The sequence below is a fragment of the Neoarius graeffei genome, chromosome 23, assembly GCF_027579695.1.
Source record: "Neoarius graeffei isolate fNeoGra1 chromosome 23, fNeoGra1.pri, whole genome shotgun sequence".
Lineage (NCBI taxonomy): Eukaryota > Metazoa > Chordata > Actinopteri > Siluriformes > Ariidae > Neoarius > Neoarius graeffei.
In genome coordinates, this window is record NC_083591.1 from 59661094 (window position 1) to 59679544 (window position 18451).

General features: G+C 44.8%; 2 protein-coding genes across 9 annotated transcripts in view; both read right to left on the reverse strand.

Moving 5' to 3' along the window:
• Positions 1–1428: 1428 nt before the first annotated feature.
• Positions 1429–13898, reverse strand: agfg1b (ArfGAP with FG repeats 1b). 4 transcript variants are annotated; one of them, XM_060906560.1, is made up of 12 exons: positions 13531–13898; positions 9204–9297; positions 8986–9101; positions 8750–8885; positions 8066–8210; positions 7779–7880; positions 5240–5339; positions 5038–5117; positions 4857–4946; positions 4409–4525; positions 4242–4315; positions 1429–2578 (listed from the first exon to the last, which is right to left on the reverse strand). In XM_060906560.1, exons 1-12 carry the CDS (start codon positions 13695–13697, stop codon positions 2519–2521), a joined length of 1281 nt encoding a protein of 426 aa, XP_060762543.1. In that variant the 5' UTR covers positions 13698–13898; the 3' UTR covers positions 1429–2518. The 4 variants fall into 4 exon arrangements, with proteins under 4 accessions (XP_060762543.1, XP_060762544.1, XP_060762545.1 ...); XM_060906561.1 differs by having other exon boundaries at positions 5038–5114; positions 13531–13896; XM_060906562.1 differs by lacking the exon at positions 7779–7880 and having other exon boundaries at positions 13531–13896.
• A 496-nt stretch (positions 13899–14394) lies between these two features.
• The window catches only part of zgc:110269 (probable flap endonuclease 1 homolog), a 16951-nt gene continuing 12894 nt past the window's right edge, over positions 14395–18451 (reverse strand). For 4 of the 5 annotated variants that reach the window (XM_060906569.1, XM_060906566.1, XM_060906567.1 and 1 more), the window contains exons 9-11: positions 16191–16336; positions 14776–14911; positions 14395–14685 (exon numbers count right to left, since the gene is read on the reverse strand). In XM_060906569.1, the coding sequence (XP_060762552.1) occupies positions 14635–14685; positions 14776–14911; positions 16191–16336 (333 nt within the window). In that variant the 3' untranslated portion in view covers positions 14395–14634. The remainder of the gene's footprint in view (positions 14686–14775; positions 14912–16190; positions 16337–18451) is intronic. The other variant, XM_060906571.1, reaches the window with a different exon arrangement.

Sequence of the window (18451 nt, forward strand, 5' to 3'; positions counted from 1 at the left end):
GTAAAGAGTGATTATATGAGTTACTATATCCTTCCTGGCAAAAAAAGCTCAAACCAATCTGTCCATTTCCCTCTGACCCTCTCTTATCAACAAGGCGTTTGTTTCCACCCACAGAACTGTCGCTCACTCACTCAGTGTTTTTTGTTTTCTGCACCATTCTGTGTAAACTCTAGAGACTGTTGTGTGTGAAAACCCCAGGAGATCAGCAGCTTCTGAAATACTCAAACCAGTCCATCTGGATCAAACCAACACCCATACCACAGTGAGAGAAAGTCACACTGTGAGATCACAGTTTTTTCCGTTCTGATGTTTGAACATTAACTGAAGCTCTTGATTTGTATCTGTGGGATTTGATGCGTCGTGCTGCTGTCGAGGAATCAGCTGATTATTTAGAGAACTGCAGAAAACATCAGGTGGATGTAGGGGTGTTCCTAATAAAGTGGCCAGCGAGTGCATAATTTTAAGCTGCTGATTTGGGAATGAACATAAAGTGTAATGAATGTGGCTCATCTAGAAGATTTGATGCTGAGCACTGAATACAGATAGAAAGCCATGATTATTATTTATATTTTACCTTTTAAAGAGTCAGGGACACATTTGAGTGACAGAGTAATAAACACTGGAGTTCAGCTGTTACACAATAATATTAGAACCTGAACGGCTTTATCATTGTGCATAAAATTAATAAAGATGAACAGAGCAGAGCTGAGAGGATTAGATACAGAACAAAAAAGATAAATCAAGAGCTTTGGTTTTATTTTCTTTGTTTAATACTTGAAGAAACTTCTATGAGGGCGGCGCGGTGGTGTAGTGGTTAGCCTGTCGCCTCACAGCAAGAAGGTCCGGGTTCGAGCCCCGTGGCCGGCGAGGGCCTTTCTGTGCGGAGTTTGCATGTTCTCCCCGTGTCCGCGTGGGTTTCCTCCGGGTGCTCCGGTTTCCCCCACAGTCCAAAGACATGCAGGTTAGGTTAACTGGTGACTCTAAATTGAGCGTAGGTGTGAATGTGAGTGTGAATGGTTGTCTGTGTCTATGTGTCAGCCCTGTGATGACCTGGCGACTTGTCCAGGGTGAACCCCGCCTTTCGCCCGTAGTCAGCTGGGATAGGATCCAGCTCACCTGCGACCCTGTAGAACAGGATAAAGCGGCTACAGATAATGAGATGAGATGAGAAACTTCTATGTGAAACCTGTGTGTTATTTTTCTGTCACTTTTTGGGGCCCAAACATCGTCTCCGGTGGGTGTTTTATACAACTTCACTCTTCATATTCATCTTCTTTTTAAAGAAATACCAGAAATTTCTGTTTATATCAAAACATCATTATGAAATCATGAACACGGCCCATCAGTCTATCACGTATTTAAACTTCTACATCTGTAGCACTTAAAAATATCTCCATTAATGGGGAAAAATGTCCAAAAGACACTGAGGAGTAGTTAAAAATCTTTAATATAATAATTATACATGTATTTATATTTATATACACACACGTCTCTGGTCGGTGAGCTCAGATCACACAGGAAGCTCCTGCAGCTCCAAACTCCGTCTCTGTGCTCCGTCACGTCCGTTTCTTTTCCTCTCCACCTGCTTAGTGTTGAGATTCTATTCATTATAAACCTTCTTCCCTGACTAGTGGATTAAACACCTTTCAGATGATGCATTTTCCCCCTTTTCTGAAATATGTCCTCCATAAAGCAGCACTTCAGCCAAAGATGAACTCCACACCGTCCCTTTCCCACTGGAGGGACGAGGCTGGGGGTTTGGGTTTATTTATTTGGTTGGTTTATAATTTTATTATTTATATAAAACACAAATCAAAATGTTTTTATCCTGTAATCACATCTCACACAAGCTCCACCTGTTGCCTTTCAGGCCACACCCCCATCTGAATCGGAAGAAGAAGTTATTTTTGATGACGCTGGGTTTTTTCTTCTCTATGATTTCACCCCGTTTTTGTCTGTGTTTATAGAGAATTGTGTCACACAGAGACAGGAAACACACCAGAGCGATGTTAAAGTGAGCGCTTGAACCCTCGGGTGAGCGGCGAACCGCGCTGCAGCTCCGATGTGAAACCCCAGAAGATGCAAACCTCACACCGCAAAAACGACTGGGCTGCTCTCGGAGTGACACAGGGACGATGTGGAAGGTTTTATTGTTTGGCCAAACTACTGCTTCAAATCAGCTTTTTTTGTTTTTAATCATAAATAACGCTTTTTTTTTTAAAGGATTACAAATAGCTGTAAGCACTGAACGGCTAGGTCTAAGACATGATCATTAATTACTGAATGAAAGCCATAAATAGGATGAGCTGCTGATGTGTAGCGTGACGGGAGCTGAGTGGGGTTTGTAGGAAGACCGTCTGCTGCGTCTCTTCTGCACAGCTGTGTTCCAACACCGCTCGCAATCCACCCCTCGCCCACCCTCAGAACACGCCTTTCTCGACAAGTGTCAGTGCAGTGAATATAAAGTGTAAGAGTGTGTGTGTGGGGTGTGCGTGTGGGGTGTGCGTAGCTCTGTGATTTACAGGAACGGATTAGTGGAAGATCCCCCGGTGGGGTACGGACCAGCTGGAGCGCCACCCTGAGAGAGAGAGAGACAAACACACACGTTATTAACATTGTGTTTCATCAAATGCTGCATCTACATTTTGTCCACACAGATCGCTCTGTAGTCCATCTGTTACTCTGCACAAAATATTTGCACCCCCAATCCTGTCCATCAGTGGAAACAGTGCACCAAAGAAGCAGATAATATTCAAGTAGATTCAATAACAAGAACAATTCAGAGAACTGCATAATAAACACACACACACACACACACACACCTTGTAATGACACTTTTTTGGGTGACAGTTAGAACAACGTAAAAACACAAGCCAAAAAAGCTCAGCCTATCATTACTAAAAATAAGATATATTAATAAATAAATAAATAAATAAATAAATAGAAGTTTCTGGAGCTGCTGAAGGGACCATTGAAGAAAAATAAAAACCATACATAATACAGCAAAAAAAAAAAAAAAACCTTGTAAAAACAGAAAACTTGTCAATTTTTTAAGGGGGGGGGGGGGGGGGGGAGACTGGCACGACGCTCTGTAATAAACAAACAAACAAACAAATAAAAAACCATTCCAATAAGTCATTTAAAGCGAGACAGCCTTCTGATTTCATAAAATCGGTGAAATTTAGTTCCCTCTGAAATGTGGTCATTGTGATATCTGTTTATTTCTGTAATATCTCCATAAATAAATAACCAACCAACCAACCAACCAACCTCAGGCCGTTCTGTGGCTGGGAAGTTATTTAATTTGAGGGGATTTACCAGGTTTCCCTTTGAGCGTGCACTGACAGTTCCATCATTCTGTCGCTAAACGAACAGCTGATCACACCGAGGTGCTCGCTGAGCGCCCATATTTATTAGTTTGGTCCTGCGTTTCCTTTCCTTCGTACAGTATATAACATAACGTCTTTTCTTCTCACTTTCCGTTACTGTAGTCGCTCTTTCACGTTTCATTCGCACACTCACGTCCTCCATTTTTCTCTCCTGTTTCAAATTTGTATCCCACAATGCCTTGCGTGAACGGGGAAAGCCCACCACGTGATGCATGATGTAGTATCTTGAATTGGGTCATGGTGAAGCAGGAAAAATAGCGGAGAATTTAGGGTCATGTGGCTCTAAACTCATTAATTGTTCTATTTAAAAAACCCGAATAAAATTGGAAGCCTGTGATTTGAATTCAGTAGCTTTCGGTCACTAAACAATAATAATTGGGTGTCGGGGAAAATTCTTTTTATGACCTACACTTGAAAAATCTGAAAGGCAGGACAGCTTTAAACAAAAAGTTAAAAAGAAAAAAAAATTAATAAATGAAACTGAAAAAGAATACAATTATTTAACTATCAATTAACACAATAAAAAAATTTATAGATATGATCAAACAAAACAAATAAACAAAAAACCTACAAACACCTCGATCCTCTCCAGGTGAATATACACTCCGACACCACGTTTCCCACACACTCCTCCTCTCTTCTGTCTGTTTATTCATGACGACCTCAGAACGGTGGAACGCTTAAGGCACTTCCAAATTGGTTTAAAATAATTAAAAAAAAAAAAGTGTTGTGGTTGTATGAAATGATGACACTTTGCCTGTTTCCATGGTGACCATATCAGCTGCAGAATCAGAGTGGACCCTGACTGAGATTTAATCGTGTAAAATAAATAAACGAGTGTAAAACACTCACCATAAAGGGGTTGCTGGAGACGGCAGGCTGGCCGTAGCTCAGTGGAGGTTTCTGAGCGTAAACAGGAAACCCACCTGAGGAGTGCCGAGTGTGAGGAGGTGATTACTCGGTGAGAGTGAGCAGTGTTCATTACACTGATTGGTTTATCAGCAGCTGTAGGTGTTTACCGTTGGGCTGCTGGTGGTACGGCGCCGGGGGAAACTGCTGCGGGAAACTCCCACTAAAACTGGTGGGCAGGCAGAAACTGGAGGCGTTCCCGAACCCGGCCGGCATGCTCATGGAGCCTGGGGAGGAAAAACACCACAAATCACCTCCTCTCAACCTCAGTTAACTCCTTCATTACCTTAATAACATTACCAATTTACTACATTTATTTTACTTTATCAACCACTGAGCATCATCAAAAAAAAAAAAATCACGACCATCACAGAATGTACAGCACAACACAACACAACACGGCGCCCTGCTCTCAGAGCCAATCACAACACGGCGCCCTGCTCTCGGAGCCAATCACAACACGGCGCCCTGCTCTTGGAGCCAATCACAACACGGCGCCCTGCTCTCGGAGCCAATCACAACACAGCGTCCTGGTGTTAATGAGATGGTCACTGCTACCTGAAGCTGATGATCTGTTGTTGGTCTGGAACGGATTCGTGCACATCGACTCCGGAGGAATCGCCGCAGCGACAAACGGATTTGTGGAAGCTGTGAGAGGAAAAAGAGAGAAAAAAAGAGAAGATGAGAAAATACGAATGTTTATGAGAGAGCAATGAATTAAGTGCTGAGATCAGATCACCTGTAAAACCCTGCTGCATGCTGGGAATCACAGGCGGGGTCGGAGCTGCTGCAGAGCCGGGAACAGCATCAAACATACTGCTGTCGGGAAACACACACACACACACACACACACACACACACACACACACACTCTCTCTCTCTCCAGATACTTGCCAAGTATTTAGTGTGTATTTGGTGAAATGCTCAGATGGTGAACACACCCTTGTGAAGTAGAGCTCAGAGCGCTGTCCAGTTCTGCCAGAGCGGCGTATCGATCCTCAGCTGAAACACTGGGCAAGGGTGGAGCTGACACGCCCCCTCCTTAAGCACCCACCCACACCCCCACACAGAAATGAACACATTCATGTCAGAGATTAAATTAGCATCAATTAATGTTAAGCAGCATCAGCATAACCTCTGTGCGCAAGCATCAATGAAGGAGGCGTGGCCTGTGTGTGTGTGTGTGTGAGAGAGAGAGAGAGAGAGAGAGAGAGAGTGTGTGTGTGTGTGTGTGAGAGAAGGAGGTGTGGCAGTCATGGTAATACTGATTTTCAGCTAAAAGCAAGACAAAAGAAAAAATCAAACACTCAAAATGTAGAGCTGTAGTCAGAAGTTTACATACACTCATCCTGGACACGAGTGTTTTGACAGTACTGATCTTTTTCTCCAGCAGAATGATTACAACACACATCTAACAGAAAAAAGAGGAAAAATTTGGTGCGCATGTTTTAATTTACTTTGAGTTTTCTGAAATCAACACAGGATCAAATACACACACACACACACACACACTCTCTCTGAGATGGTGCTGAAACTTTAAAATGTCTAACTCTCCGAGTCCAAGGCCTCTTAACTTCCTGTTTGTGATGATGATTGACTGCAGCTGGAAACTTCTCTGTGCACAACATAAGAGTTTGACTGACACTCACGGGATTGACCAACACACAGTACAATGGGGAAAGTCCAAGGAGCTCAGTGCAGATCTGAGAAAGAGAATCATAGGTTTACACTCAGGAATGTCTCTTGGAGTTATTTGTAAACACCTGCAGATTCCAAGATCATCAGCTCAAACAATTGTATGGAAGTAAAAGTTATTGGGAGGTGAAGCCACTTTGCTGGAAGAAGACCCAAACTGTCCCCTTCAACGGAGAGGAAATTGGTTCAGATTGTCAGGAACAACCCAGAAACCACCAAGGCACAGGTCTGCCATGAACTGGAAGCTGCTGGAACACCAGTGTTACCGTCTACAGTCAGGTGAGTTTTACATCACCATGGGCTGAGAGGCTGCTGCCCAAGAAAGAAGCTCCTGCTCCAAAATCCACAGCTTCAAGCTCGAGAAAAGTTTAGAGCAGATCATATGGACAAAGAAAAAAACCTTCTAGAGGAATGTTTTATGGTCAGAAGAGACAAAGATGGAGTTGTTTGGCCACAATGACCAGAGGTACAGAGGAACACTGTACCAACTGTAAAGCATGGTGGTGGTAGCATCAGGCTCAGGGTCTGTCTTGCTCCCAGTGGAACTGATACGCTGCACAAAGTGGGTGGAATCATGAAGAACCTCAGAATTCTTCAGCATAACCTCAAACCATCAGAAACTTGGACCCAGTTGTGCGTTCCAACAGGACAATGACCCCAAACACACACCAGAGCTGGTTGTGGAGGATAAAGCAGGAGAACATTCAGCTTAAACAAGTCCTGAGCTAAACCCTGTTGACAATATGTGGACTGTGAGTAAAAGTCGGGTCTGTTCCAGGAAACACACAAATTTAATCAAGTTCTACCAATTCTGCCAAGAAGAGAGGAGAAATATCCAACCAGAACTCTGACAGAAGCTTGTTGATGGTGAGCGGAAGCGTTTGGGGAAGGAGAAACTCGCTCAGGGACATTTCACCAAATATGAGAAGGCTGTATGTACAATTCTGACCCTGTGTTGATTTTAGAGAAGACAAAATAAATATAAATTTGTGCTCCAAATTATTTTTTTTCTATTAAAGATGTGTTGTAATCATTCTGCCACAGAAAAAGCTCAGTTCTGAGAAATCACTGAAAGTCCAATGCTGCCATCACATTCACACCCCTGTATGATGCTGTTGTCAGCTGTCCATCGCTAGCGTTGATGACTGCTTCATTAGGATGCGCAGAAACGCAGGTGGGCTGCGAGGCCCGCACAAGAGCAACAGAATCGTCCGCAGTGGTGGCCGAACAGCCTGGCTGAGCTGCCACGGAATGTCTGGCTTCATGAGTATTTGTATTCTCCCTTTGACGCTTGTCTTCAATTGCGGACACTGAGCTTTTAACTGCGCTTCACCATGTTGCTCTATCTGAGGCGTCCCTTTCCCACGTCTGATCGATTACTCCAGCATTCTTCATGTTCCTCTTCAAGACATCTTTGTACCTCAGTTTCTATCCTCCTTGTCTCCTCTTTCCTCGGCTCAGTTCTCCGAAGAAATCGGCTTTGGGTAGTCGCGTGTCAGACATGCGCCAGATGTGTCCAGCCCAACGAAGTTGGAAGGCTGTGATCAGGGTTTCCACGCTTACTGTACTGGCTCGCCTGAGGACTTCTACATTGGGGACCTTGTCCTGCCATCTTATTCTGAGGATTTGATGCAGGTGTCGGAGTTGTAGCCTGGTCAGTTTCTTGAAGCGTTTACGGTACAGCGTCATACATATTCGGTGGCGTAAAGCAGAGATGGTAAGACTGCCCCTGTATGTAAACTTCTGACTGTAACTGACTGTGTGCGCGTGCATGTGTGTGAATACCTGTTTTTGGTGGCTGTGTGTGAGGTGATGGGGCAAAATGTGACACACTGGAGTTCCCAAACGAATCAAACTTGCCAAAATGTGTGACTGAAGTGTTCGGAGCTACGAAATAAATGATGGAGTGAAAAAATGAAACAAAGAGAAAAAAAACAAAACTAAACTGTAGAATTAAATCAAAAAAAGCAAAACAGCGTCTGTCTCTAAATTATATATCACAGTTATACAGGTGTATGAGCATGCACACACACACATATAGTGTGTGTGTGTGTGTGTGTGTGTGTGTGTACCTGACGGCTTGCTGAAACGTGCAAAGTTGGCAAAGTTTGTCTGGCCAGCGCTGTGAGACGGAGGAGCTGCGAAAATATCGCCACCCAGATCAGACAACAGATCAAACTTCTTCTCCTGAGGCTGAGAACGACTGATCACTGGGGACTGAGAGAGAGAGAGAGAGAGAGAGAGAGATTTCTCACCACCTCCCCAAGTGTTTTATTCTTCTTACACCACAGCAACTTAACAACAATTACAATTATTATTTATTAAAAATACACCACATCATATTTTATCCATTTACAGCTACATTCAACGTTTGTGAAATGAGCCACTTCCTGTTGTCACTGACATTATAGCAGCGATAAACACTCGTTTCCTCACCAGCCTCTCAGAAAACTCCTCCTGGAGACTCCTTCCAGAAACGATACAGAAACATTTCTCCTCACAGAAAACTTCACCACGTCAACAACTTGTATTTTAATCTGTTTATTATCAGTGGAGCGTCTGCTGGACACGCCCCTGTGAATGAGCTGTTACTATAGAAACCATAACGTATCAGAACGAGAGCATTAATATAAAACTGCACTACAGTCAGAGCGGCTGTTCGAAAGAATTAATCAACACCAATAAACCTGACCAATCAGAGTCCAGAACTCAGCAGCGTCATGGTGTCTTTGAGGATGAGAAGGTGTGCTCTTCACCTGGCTGGATGGAGTTTTGTTGAGTTGCAGTGTTTTGAGTGGTTGAACTTCAGGAGTGCTGCTGGTGCTCGCTGAAGATCCTGAGTGAGGAACCTGGACAGATGCCAACATCTTCGCCTCCTCTGGAGGAACATACCTGCGTGCATGTACACTTAATGCGAAACACTCCAACTACTACACACTGATTCTAATGCTGTGTGTGTGTGTGTGTATATAGTGTCCAAAGAACATCTCACCATCGTTTCTTCTCGTATTTCTCCTGGAGAAACTCTTTCACTTTCTGAGGCTCTCGAAAATCCGGCACTGCAGAACTGCGATCATCATACAGCCCCAGCCAGATGTGCTTACACACCTGGAACAGAGAGAAAGACACACACACATACACACACACACACCTCTATTAAACGACAGACAGAATATGAGAGAGACAGAAATTAATCTGTTTGTGTTTCACCTCATTGCTGTGTTTCTGTAGGAACTCGATCTCCTGCTGCGTGAATGTTGTCATGGAGATGGACTTCACTCTGTGTGGAGGGTTCAGGCCCCGTCTAGTACACACACACACAAATAACTTTTCATCTCTTTCATCTCAGCGATTAAACTAAACCTGAGTGTCACATACAGATTTAAACCCGATGCTAAAGTTCATGATAATTTATTTAACCCTGTTTAATGGAACGGCAACAGTGAAACCGTTAACGTGACGGTGAGGACATTACTGTGAGGACATTACTATGACGGTGAGGACTTTACTATGAGGACGTTACTGTGAGGGTGAGGACTAGGGTTGGGCGGTATCCAAATTTTGATACCTTTAAACTGTCTCTGTGTTTTCCCGGGGTATACGGTATTACCGAGAAAAAAATAATATTTTGTTTCGGCCTACTGTGTAACGTGCGCCTATGCCTCAAATGTACTATTTAAAAGCAGCATAGCGAATTATGTGCATTGTGGTATGGATTAAGCAGCAAAGCGAATTTTGTGCATTGATGAATGGATTAAGAGATATTTCAAAGCATCACGCAACTCTTCCTTCATCTTGAAAATAGCATTCAACTGTCGTTTACACATGTCTGCGTTGAAACGCCATTTGCAGCACTATTTCACCTACTCCATCAAAAAAAGTACACGATGAGCAGGATCATACCCTTTCAAGCACGGGAAATAAAAAAAAGAAAAAGAATCAACCAACACCCAAGTCCGTTTAGACTGCGCGATAAACCATATTCTTCAGCGCAAATGAGGCGAACCTAATTCAAATGCGTGATAGCTGCACAAGGCAAAATCATACGGGCCCACGTCATGCCATGGCGGGGAAATTAATAATCAAATGGCCTTACCTTGCTTAAAACGTTGTCTTGATCACATAACTCCTTACAATTATTCCACTTAAATCCATACGGTTTAACACACCCAACAAAGATAGCAAGCGCATTGCTAATTCCCACCAGAAACCGAACAGTTTACGCTACGATGTTTTCTTCCGTTTCTTCAGTAGATGACATTTCAAACGTTTATTACCCACATCCCAAATGTCATACGTTATATTATTTTACCTTGTTGTTACTCATGTAACCTACTCAAAACACAACTCATTGGAGAGATCTCGTGGAAGTGGAGTACCCCAGGCTATGGTGTGCCTTAGGGGACATATTAGATTTTTCGTTTGGTTTGAAACCAAAATACTGCCACACTGCCGATGTTGTTTTTTTTTTTTTGCCACTAACTCGTTATCTTGACTTGCCATCTTTCAACCGCGGTCTCGGTCTCTTTTTTTTTTTTTTTAGATAGGACAGTATAGAGAGACAGAAAATGAGCGGGGGAGAGAGAGACGAGATCGGGAAATAACCTCGGGTCGGAATCGAACCCGGGTCCCCGGATTTATGGTACGGTGCCTTAGCCATCTGAGCCATGACACCCCCGCTCCAGTCTCTTGCGAAGCTTTCTGTCAGACTCCAAATGTCACGCAGGGTTGCCATGGTAACGACATAAACAACCCTGCACGCGATGAGAACTTCTTTAGGAAATTGATAGAATTAGTGAAAATACGATCACACAGTTATTCGGGATGATCTTCAATTTATTATTTTATATTATGACCTCATGTACTCCATATTTATTTAAATATTATATATTTTTTTTAAATGACGGTAATGAGACCGATACCGTTGGTACTTTTGGATACCTCAGGATACCTTCTTACCGTAAAACCGCCCAACCCTAGTGAGGACGTTACGGTGAGGATGTTACTGTGAGGACATTACTCTGACAGTGAGGATGTTACTGTGAGGGTGAGGACGTTACTGTGAGGACATTACTGTGACGGTAAGGATGTTACTGTGATGTGAGGATGTTACATTGACGGTGATACGGTGATGGTGAGGATGTGACGGTGAGGATGTTACGGTGAGGATGTGACAGTGAAGATGTTACGGTGAGGGTGAGGACGTTACTGTGAGGACGTTACTGTGACGGTGAGGACGTCACTGTGAGGACGTTACTGTGAGGGTGAGGACATTACTGTGAGGACGTTATTGTGACGGTGAGGACGTTACTGTGAGGACGTTACTGTGACAGTGAGGGTGTTACTGTGAGGATGTTACTGTGACGATGTTATGGTGAGCACATTACTATGACAGTGAGGACGTTCCTGTGAGGGTGTTATGGTGAGGACGTTACTGTGACGGTGAGGACGTTACTGTGAGGACGTTACTGTGACGGTGAGGACGTTTCTGCAAGGACGTGGCTGTGATGGTGAGGACGTTGCTGTGAGGTTGAGAACGTTACTGTGAAGACGTTGCTGTGAGGGTGAGGATGTTGCGGTGAGAACGCTGCTGTGAGGATGTTACTGTGACGGTGAGGATGTTACGGTGACGATGTTATGGTGAGGATGTTACAGTGACTGTGAGGATGTTATGGTGAGGATGTTAGGGTGAGGACGTGACTGACAATGAGGACGTTACTGTGAGGATGTTACGTGAGGGTGAGGACGTTAATGTAAGGACGTTACTGTGACTGTGAGGACATTACTGTGAGGATGAGGATGTTAATGTGAGGATGTTGATGTGAGGGTGAAGATGTTACTGTGACGGTGAGGATGTTACTGTGAGGACGTTACTGTGATGGTGAGGACGTTATTGTGAGGATGTTGCTGTGACGGTGAGGACGTTACTGTGAGGACATTACTGTGACGGTGAGTATGTTACTGCGATGGTGAGGATATTACTCTGAGGACGTTACCGTGAGGATGTTACTCTGAGGACGTTACCGTGAGGATGTGCCGGTGCCAGTGAGGATGTTATGGTGAGGATGAGACGGTGAGGATGTTACTGTGAGGACGTTCCTGTGATGGTGAGGACGTTACTGTGAGGACGTTCCTGTGATGGTATGTTACTGCGACGGTGAGGATGTTACTCTGAGGACATTACCGTGAGGATGTGACGGTGCCAGTGAGGATGTTATGGTGAGGATGTGACGTGAGGAGGTGACGGTGAGGATGTTACGGTAACGGTGAGGATGTTACTCTGAGGATGTGCCGGTGATGGTGAGGATGTGCCGGTGAGGATGTTACGGTGACGGTGAGGATGTTACTCTGAGGACGTTACCGTGAGGATGTGATGGTGCCGGTGAGGAGGTGACGTGAGGAGGTGACGGTGAGGATGTTACTGTGAGGACGTTCCTGTGATGGTGAGGACGTTACTGTGATGGTGAGGACGTTACTGTGAGGACGTTCCTGTGATGGTGAGGACGTTACTGTGAGGACATTCCTGTGATGGTGAGGACGTTACTGTGAGGACGTTACTGTGATGGTATGTTACTGCGACGGTACGTTACTGCGACGGTGAGGATGTTACTCTGAGGACGTTACCGTGAGGATGTGCCGGTGAGGATGTGACGTGAGGAGGTGATGGTGAGGATGTTACTCTGAGGATGTGCCAGTGATGGTGAGGATGTGACTGTGAGGATGTGCCGGTGAGGATGTTACGGTGACGATGTTACTCTGAGGACGTTTCTGTGAGGATGTTACGGTGACGGTGAGGATGTTACTCTGAGGACGTTACTGTGAGGATGTGCCGGTGAGGATGTTACGGTGACGGTGAGGATGTTACTCTGAGGATGTGATGGTGAGGATGTGATGGTGAGGATGTTACAGTGACGGTGAGGATGTTACAGTGATGGTGTTACTGTGAGGATGTGACGGTGACGGGGTGACGGTGAGGATGTTACGGTGACGATGTTACTGTGAGGATGTGACGGTGACGATGTTACAGTGAGGATGTGACGGTGAGGATGTTACAGTGAGGATGTTACGGTGATGGTGAGGATGTGACGGTGACGATGTTACTGTGAGGATGTGACGGTGAGGACGTTACGGTGACGGTGAGGATGTGACGGTGACGATGTTACTGTGAGGATGTGATGGTGAGGATGTGACGGTGAGGATGTGACGGTGAGGATGTGACGGTGACGGTGAGGATGTGACGGTGACGATGTTACTGTGAGGATGTGACGGTGAGGACGTTACGGTGACGGTGAGGATGTGACGGTGACGTTGTTACTGTGAGGATGGGACGGTGAGGATGTTACTGTGAGGATGTTACTGTGAGGATGTGATGGTGAGGACGTTACGGTGACGGTGAGGATGTGACGGTGACGATGTTACTGTGAGGATGTGACGGTGAGGATGTTACGGTGACGGTGAGGATGTGAAACGCAACGCAGGATAACCTCGTTACTCCTGTGACGTCATTTAAAGCTGATAAACTAAGAGAGAGACGCACAGGATGCCGGAGCAGGTGGTGCAGACGAAGGAGCCCACGGTCATGTTGGCGTAGGTCGGGCCCCGCTGCTCACAGTCGAAGCATTTCCGGTTGGCGGGCCGGCTGGTCATCTCGCGCAGCAGCTGCAGGTGCTTCTCTTCCTGTTTGCGCTTCACACTCGCCGCCATGGCGGAAATCAATCCGGCGCTGACTGACCGTTAAAGTCACTGACGCTGCACCATAAACACCGCCGCGCCTCTCTGCTCCGGGTGCGCGCGCCTGCGTCTGAGGGAGGGAGGGAACGCAAACTCGCGGCTCGGTCCCAATAAACCGCCACTCCACATTTAGTGCACTCGATAGAGTGCTCATACGGTTAATATGTCCCCTAAGTAGTGCACTGATGTCGGGAGAAGCCGCTATTTCCGCATTCAGCCGCTTGTTCTTCTGTGGAGCGGAGCGCAACAATGAGCGCTGCTGCCCCCTGCAGGACCGGCGGTGCGGCTTTCATCACATCTTCACTCCCATCACACTCCCGTTTAACCTTCGGGGGTTTTGGCCTTAAAGAAAAGCATTGTTGAAGTGAACCGGGTTTATTTTAATATTTTATTAATATTATTAACATCAGAAGAGTATTCCATGAGTTTAATCTCCTCTTCGGTGGAAAAACGCTTTCAGAAAACACCTGCAATCCCCGGAGTCGTGGATTCGTCCCGCGTGGAGCGGAGTGGGGCGGAGCTGTTCAGTCGCCATGGCAACACAACAAGCGCGCCAGAGCTCCGCCTATTTGTGGCTAAAGTATTCTAATATATTGCACTATAATGTTATAAATCGTTATATCTTTAATTAATTACAATATGATATTGAGTAAATCACACAAGACGCGGATTAAAGAGCAGAAATACTGTATTTTAACATCAAAACTTTGGACACGAGTAATAAATAAAAAACTTGGAAACATATAAAACTTAGTGTATTTACCATGATCACATGCTTTAAAAATACAATCAACAAATTCGAGCTACTTGAATTTAGTACATGATGACAGACACAAGTTAAAATAAAACAGAAATCAGACCAAAATACAGTAATCGACTTCTGTCTCTCATTAGGGCTTAATAAACTGCATCATTCAGCTTTCGGTTGCTTGCTGGCTGTGGATCCTCCTGCACCTGTAGGCTAAACACACACACACACACACACACACCAAATTGTAATGTACAGATAAATACAGACAGACAGACATTTTCATTATTTGAGTCATATTACCTGTCTCTTCCGTGTCGCACGAAAGAATTCGCTCAGATTTGTCTGTCTGCCTGGTTCCTTTCTCTCCTCTCCCTCCTTCTTCCTGTGGGTGAGATTCTGCCGGAACTTCTCCATCCTCCGTCGCACCTTCTCCTCCCTGACCACAACACACACAACATGAACAGGGGCATGGCACCGTATTTTGGACCCTGGATGGACGCAGTAGTTTGTGTTACACTCCAACATCTAGCGTGGAAGGTTCATCTCATCTCATCTCATTATCTGTAGCCGCTTTATCCTGTTCTACAGGGTCTCAGGCAAGCTGGATCCTATCCCAGCTGACTACAGGTGAAAGGCGGGGTACACCCTGGACAAGTCGCCAGATCATCACAGGGCTGACACATAGACACAGACAACCATTCACACTCACATTCACACCTACGCTCAATTTAGAGTCACCAGTTAACCTAACCTGCATGTCTTTGGACTGTGGGGGAAACCGGAGCACCCGGAGGAAACCCACGCGGACACGGGGAGAACATGCAAACTCCGCACAGAAAGGCCCTCGCCGGCCACGGGGCTCGAACCCGGACCTTCTTGCTGTGAGGTGACAGCGCTAACCACTACACCACCGTGCCGCCAGCGTGGAAGGTTATTTAATGTAAATATATTTGCTATCATTTTCACTGAAACTGTGCAGTAAATGGTTGGATGGAAGCTGGAACACCTGTTAGCTCCTTTGCTGAGCTCAGCTTGTCTCATATCTTCAGCTCCATCAGAACATGAGGAGAAGCTGCTCGTTCTCTTCCTCCCTCTGCAGCTGCTCCTTGACCTAACAGTGTGTGTTTTACACGTTAGCTGCTGGGCTGAAGCTGACTTCACTGGGCTGTGGTCACTAACACACTGTCTGTTGAATCAAATCCTGCTACTTTATCAGTTGAGGATTGTTATAAATCACTGCTCACTAACGAATCACTTGGAAGGAAGCTAGCTTACGTTATGGCATCATATTTACTGTTGCAGATTTGAATATAAGTCAAAGTGTGAAATACAGAAGAAGAATTTTTTAAACCACTGGCACAGGGTCAAGAGGAAGCAAAATACAAATTTTTCTTCTTCCAACATCAGCATTACACACGTGAGCTCTTCTTCTCTCAAAACCGTCACACTGCAAACGGCCCCGCGTGCCTACTGTGTTCTGGTTCTTATCTTCTACTTCTTCAGGGGATTTTGTTGTTCTTTCAGATCACCCCATAGGTCAGTCGGGGTGTTACACTATCTTAGTGTGCATGACAGTCAGCTGAGACGCGTCCACAACAGCAAAGAGTCAAGTTTACGCTGGAGACTCCCGTGCACACGGGTGTGTCTAGTTAAAGTGCCTATGACGTACACTCCAGCCCTTAGTGTGTGTGTGTAAGGAGGTGTGTTTGATGTACTTGGCATGTCTCTCCTGACACAGGAACTTCACCAGCTCTTCTTCATTTGGCTCGCTCCACTGCAGACAGGGCAGCTCACACGGGGACGAGTCCAGGAACAACCTCCGCGCAGCCTCGTACTGCCAAGTTAAAGGGACTGGGTGTGTCTGAGCACACACACACACACACACACACACACACACACACACACACACACACACCTTACTGCAGCCCTTCACCTTCATTTCATCTTATTGTAGCTGTTATATGTACAAACTGTCTGCACGTAAACAGTAAATTATAAAAATACAGTAAACAGCCTGATTCCACAACTGTATTAATCTGTATTATGGCAAGAACTGAACAGCTAAGTAAAGAGAAACGACATCCATCATTACTTTAAGACAGGAAGTGACTTAATTAATAAAAATAAAGAAATAACACTGAATTAGAATGTGTGGCCAAACTTTGACTGGTTGTCATCAAATATGAACAGTATGTTTAATCTCTCTCTCTCTCTCTCTCTCTCTGTGTGTTCTGTGTAACAAAAAAAACCCAGAATAAACCCTGCTGTTTTTTTTGTTATACTTTAGTTCATGTAATTCTGTGTGTGTGTGTGTGTGTGTGTGTACACGTGTGTGTACACGTATATTATGTGTGTGTGTGTGTGTGTGTATATATATATATATATATATATACACACACACACACACACCAGGGGCGATTTCTCAGAGATAACAAGGGAAGCCGAGCTTCTCCTAAAATTCTCTCCCCAAACTGCGCCGTCTACAACGTTGAATTCTCATTAAAACAATAACTTGCATAACATAATATATGCCCAAGATTGTATTTATGTTCATAACTATCCTGTAACTTATTTGAGTGATGTCTGACGAACTTGCAGTTCACTACGAGAATCACCTTTGCTGCCAGGCTGTAACCTTTCTTATTTCAATGGGCTCTATGGACTGGCAGCAGTGTTGCCAGATTGGGTGGTTTTAAGTGCATTTTGGCGGGTTTTGAATATATTTTGGGATGGAAAACGTCAGCAGTATCTGGCAACACTGACTGGCAGCCGGGTATCCGTTGCAGTCTACGAGACGGCTCTGAACAGCCAATTTCGGCTAGTTGTTATTGGTTAAAATCAACAAAATCGTCACTTCCAGGGAAGCCGGGCTTCTCTGGGACTAAACGAGACAGTGGGAGGGACAAGAAGCCGGGCTGATGAAGGATTATTGGAGGTGGTGTTTGAAAGACATGAGGAGGGCGGTACTTCGGCGAGGAACACGGAAGTATGATCAGTCAGTCCCTAGCGGATGTCGAGAAAGTGTAGTCGTGTGCTAAAGTGCTGTCCGAATTTCTTTTCATATAAACGTTTCTTCTCATTGATGTCTCTGTACATTACTCTGTAAATAAATGTAAATATTACTCGTTGTGCTCCGTTAACTTTCATCCATTCTATCAGTTTGATCATTTGTGAATTCACTCGTTTATTTCATTTGTAGTTCAATCTGGTTGTAGGCTAGCTTGAGCCTTATTGGGATCTGCAGTGCTAGCTGCTAACAGAAATTGGTGAAGTCTCTGGAAAGCACAACCAGCTGGTATGACAGGGTCACAGACCATTTTCTGGAAAAGGAGCGGAGGGCAGAATTTGTGTATAAATAGTGTTCATGTTCATGAATCTGAAGTGTGTATATTGTTCAGTAATGTTAAGAGAATGGTGGGCTCTGTGTTATAGGTTATACCTGGGTATAATATTCAAGGTTCTGTGTGTTGCATAGCCTACCTGGTTATGAATTTCCAGACTGTGTTGCAGAAGATGTTCAAGGACGTGTTGCACAGCTGGGTGTTGTGTTAAAGACTCTGTGTTGCATATCAGGGAATGATGTTCAAGGCTCTTCGTTGAATAGCCAGTGATTTTTGGATGTTTGATATTTTTGATTAAGGATATGAGGCACTAGCCTGGCAAGCCAGACTATAACATGAAATGTACAAGCAAAAATACTTTCTGCCACTAGGTGGGGTTGTCTAGTTCACTATGCTAATGGGGCACACCTTTCTATGCTTTGATATCCGGCCTACAGGTTTTACGATGAATGCGTAAAATGGGCTTCCCCTGTTTTAAAAACCAGCAGCCGCCACTGATACACACACACACACACACACACACACACACACACACACACACACACACACACACACACAACTGTTCAAAAGTTTGGGGTCACCCAGACAATTTTGTGTTTCCCATGAAAAGTCACACTTTTATTTCCCACCATAAG

Coding starts and splice junctions, on each gene's coding strand:
- agfg1b (XM_060906560.1), bottom strand. CDS start 13,697: ATGGCGGCGAGTGTGAAGCGCAAACAGGAAGAGAAGCACCTGCAGCTG. Junction 8,211..8,749: donor ACAAAACTCCATCCAGCCAG/GTGAAGAGCACA, acceptor TCTCTCTCTCAG/TCCCCAGTGATCAGTCGTTC. Junction 4,947..5,037: donor CATGCAGCAGGGTTTTACAG/GTGATCTGATCT, acceptor TTCCTCTCACAG/CTTCCACAAATCCGTTTGTC.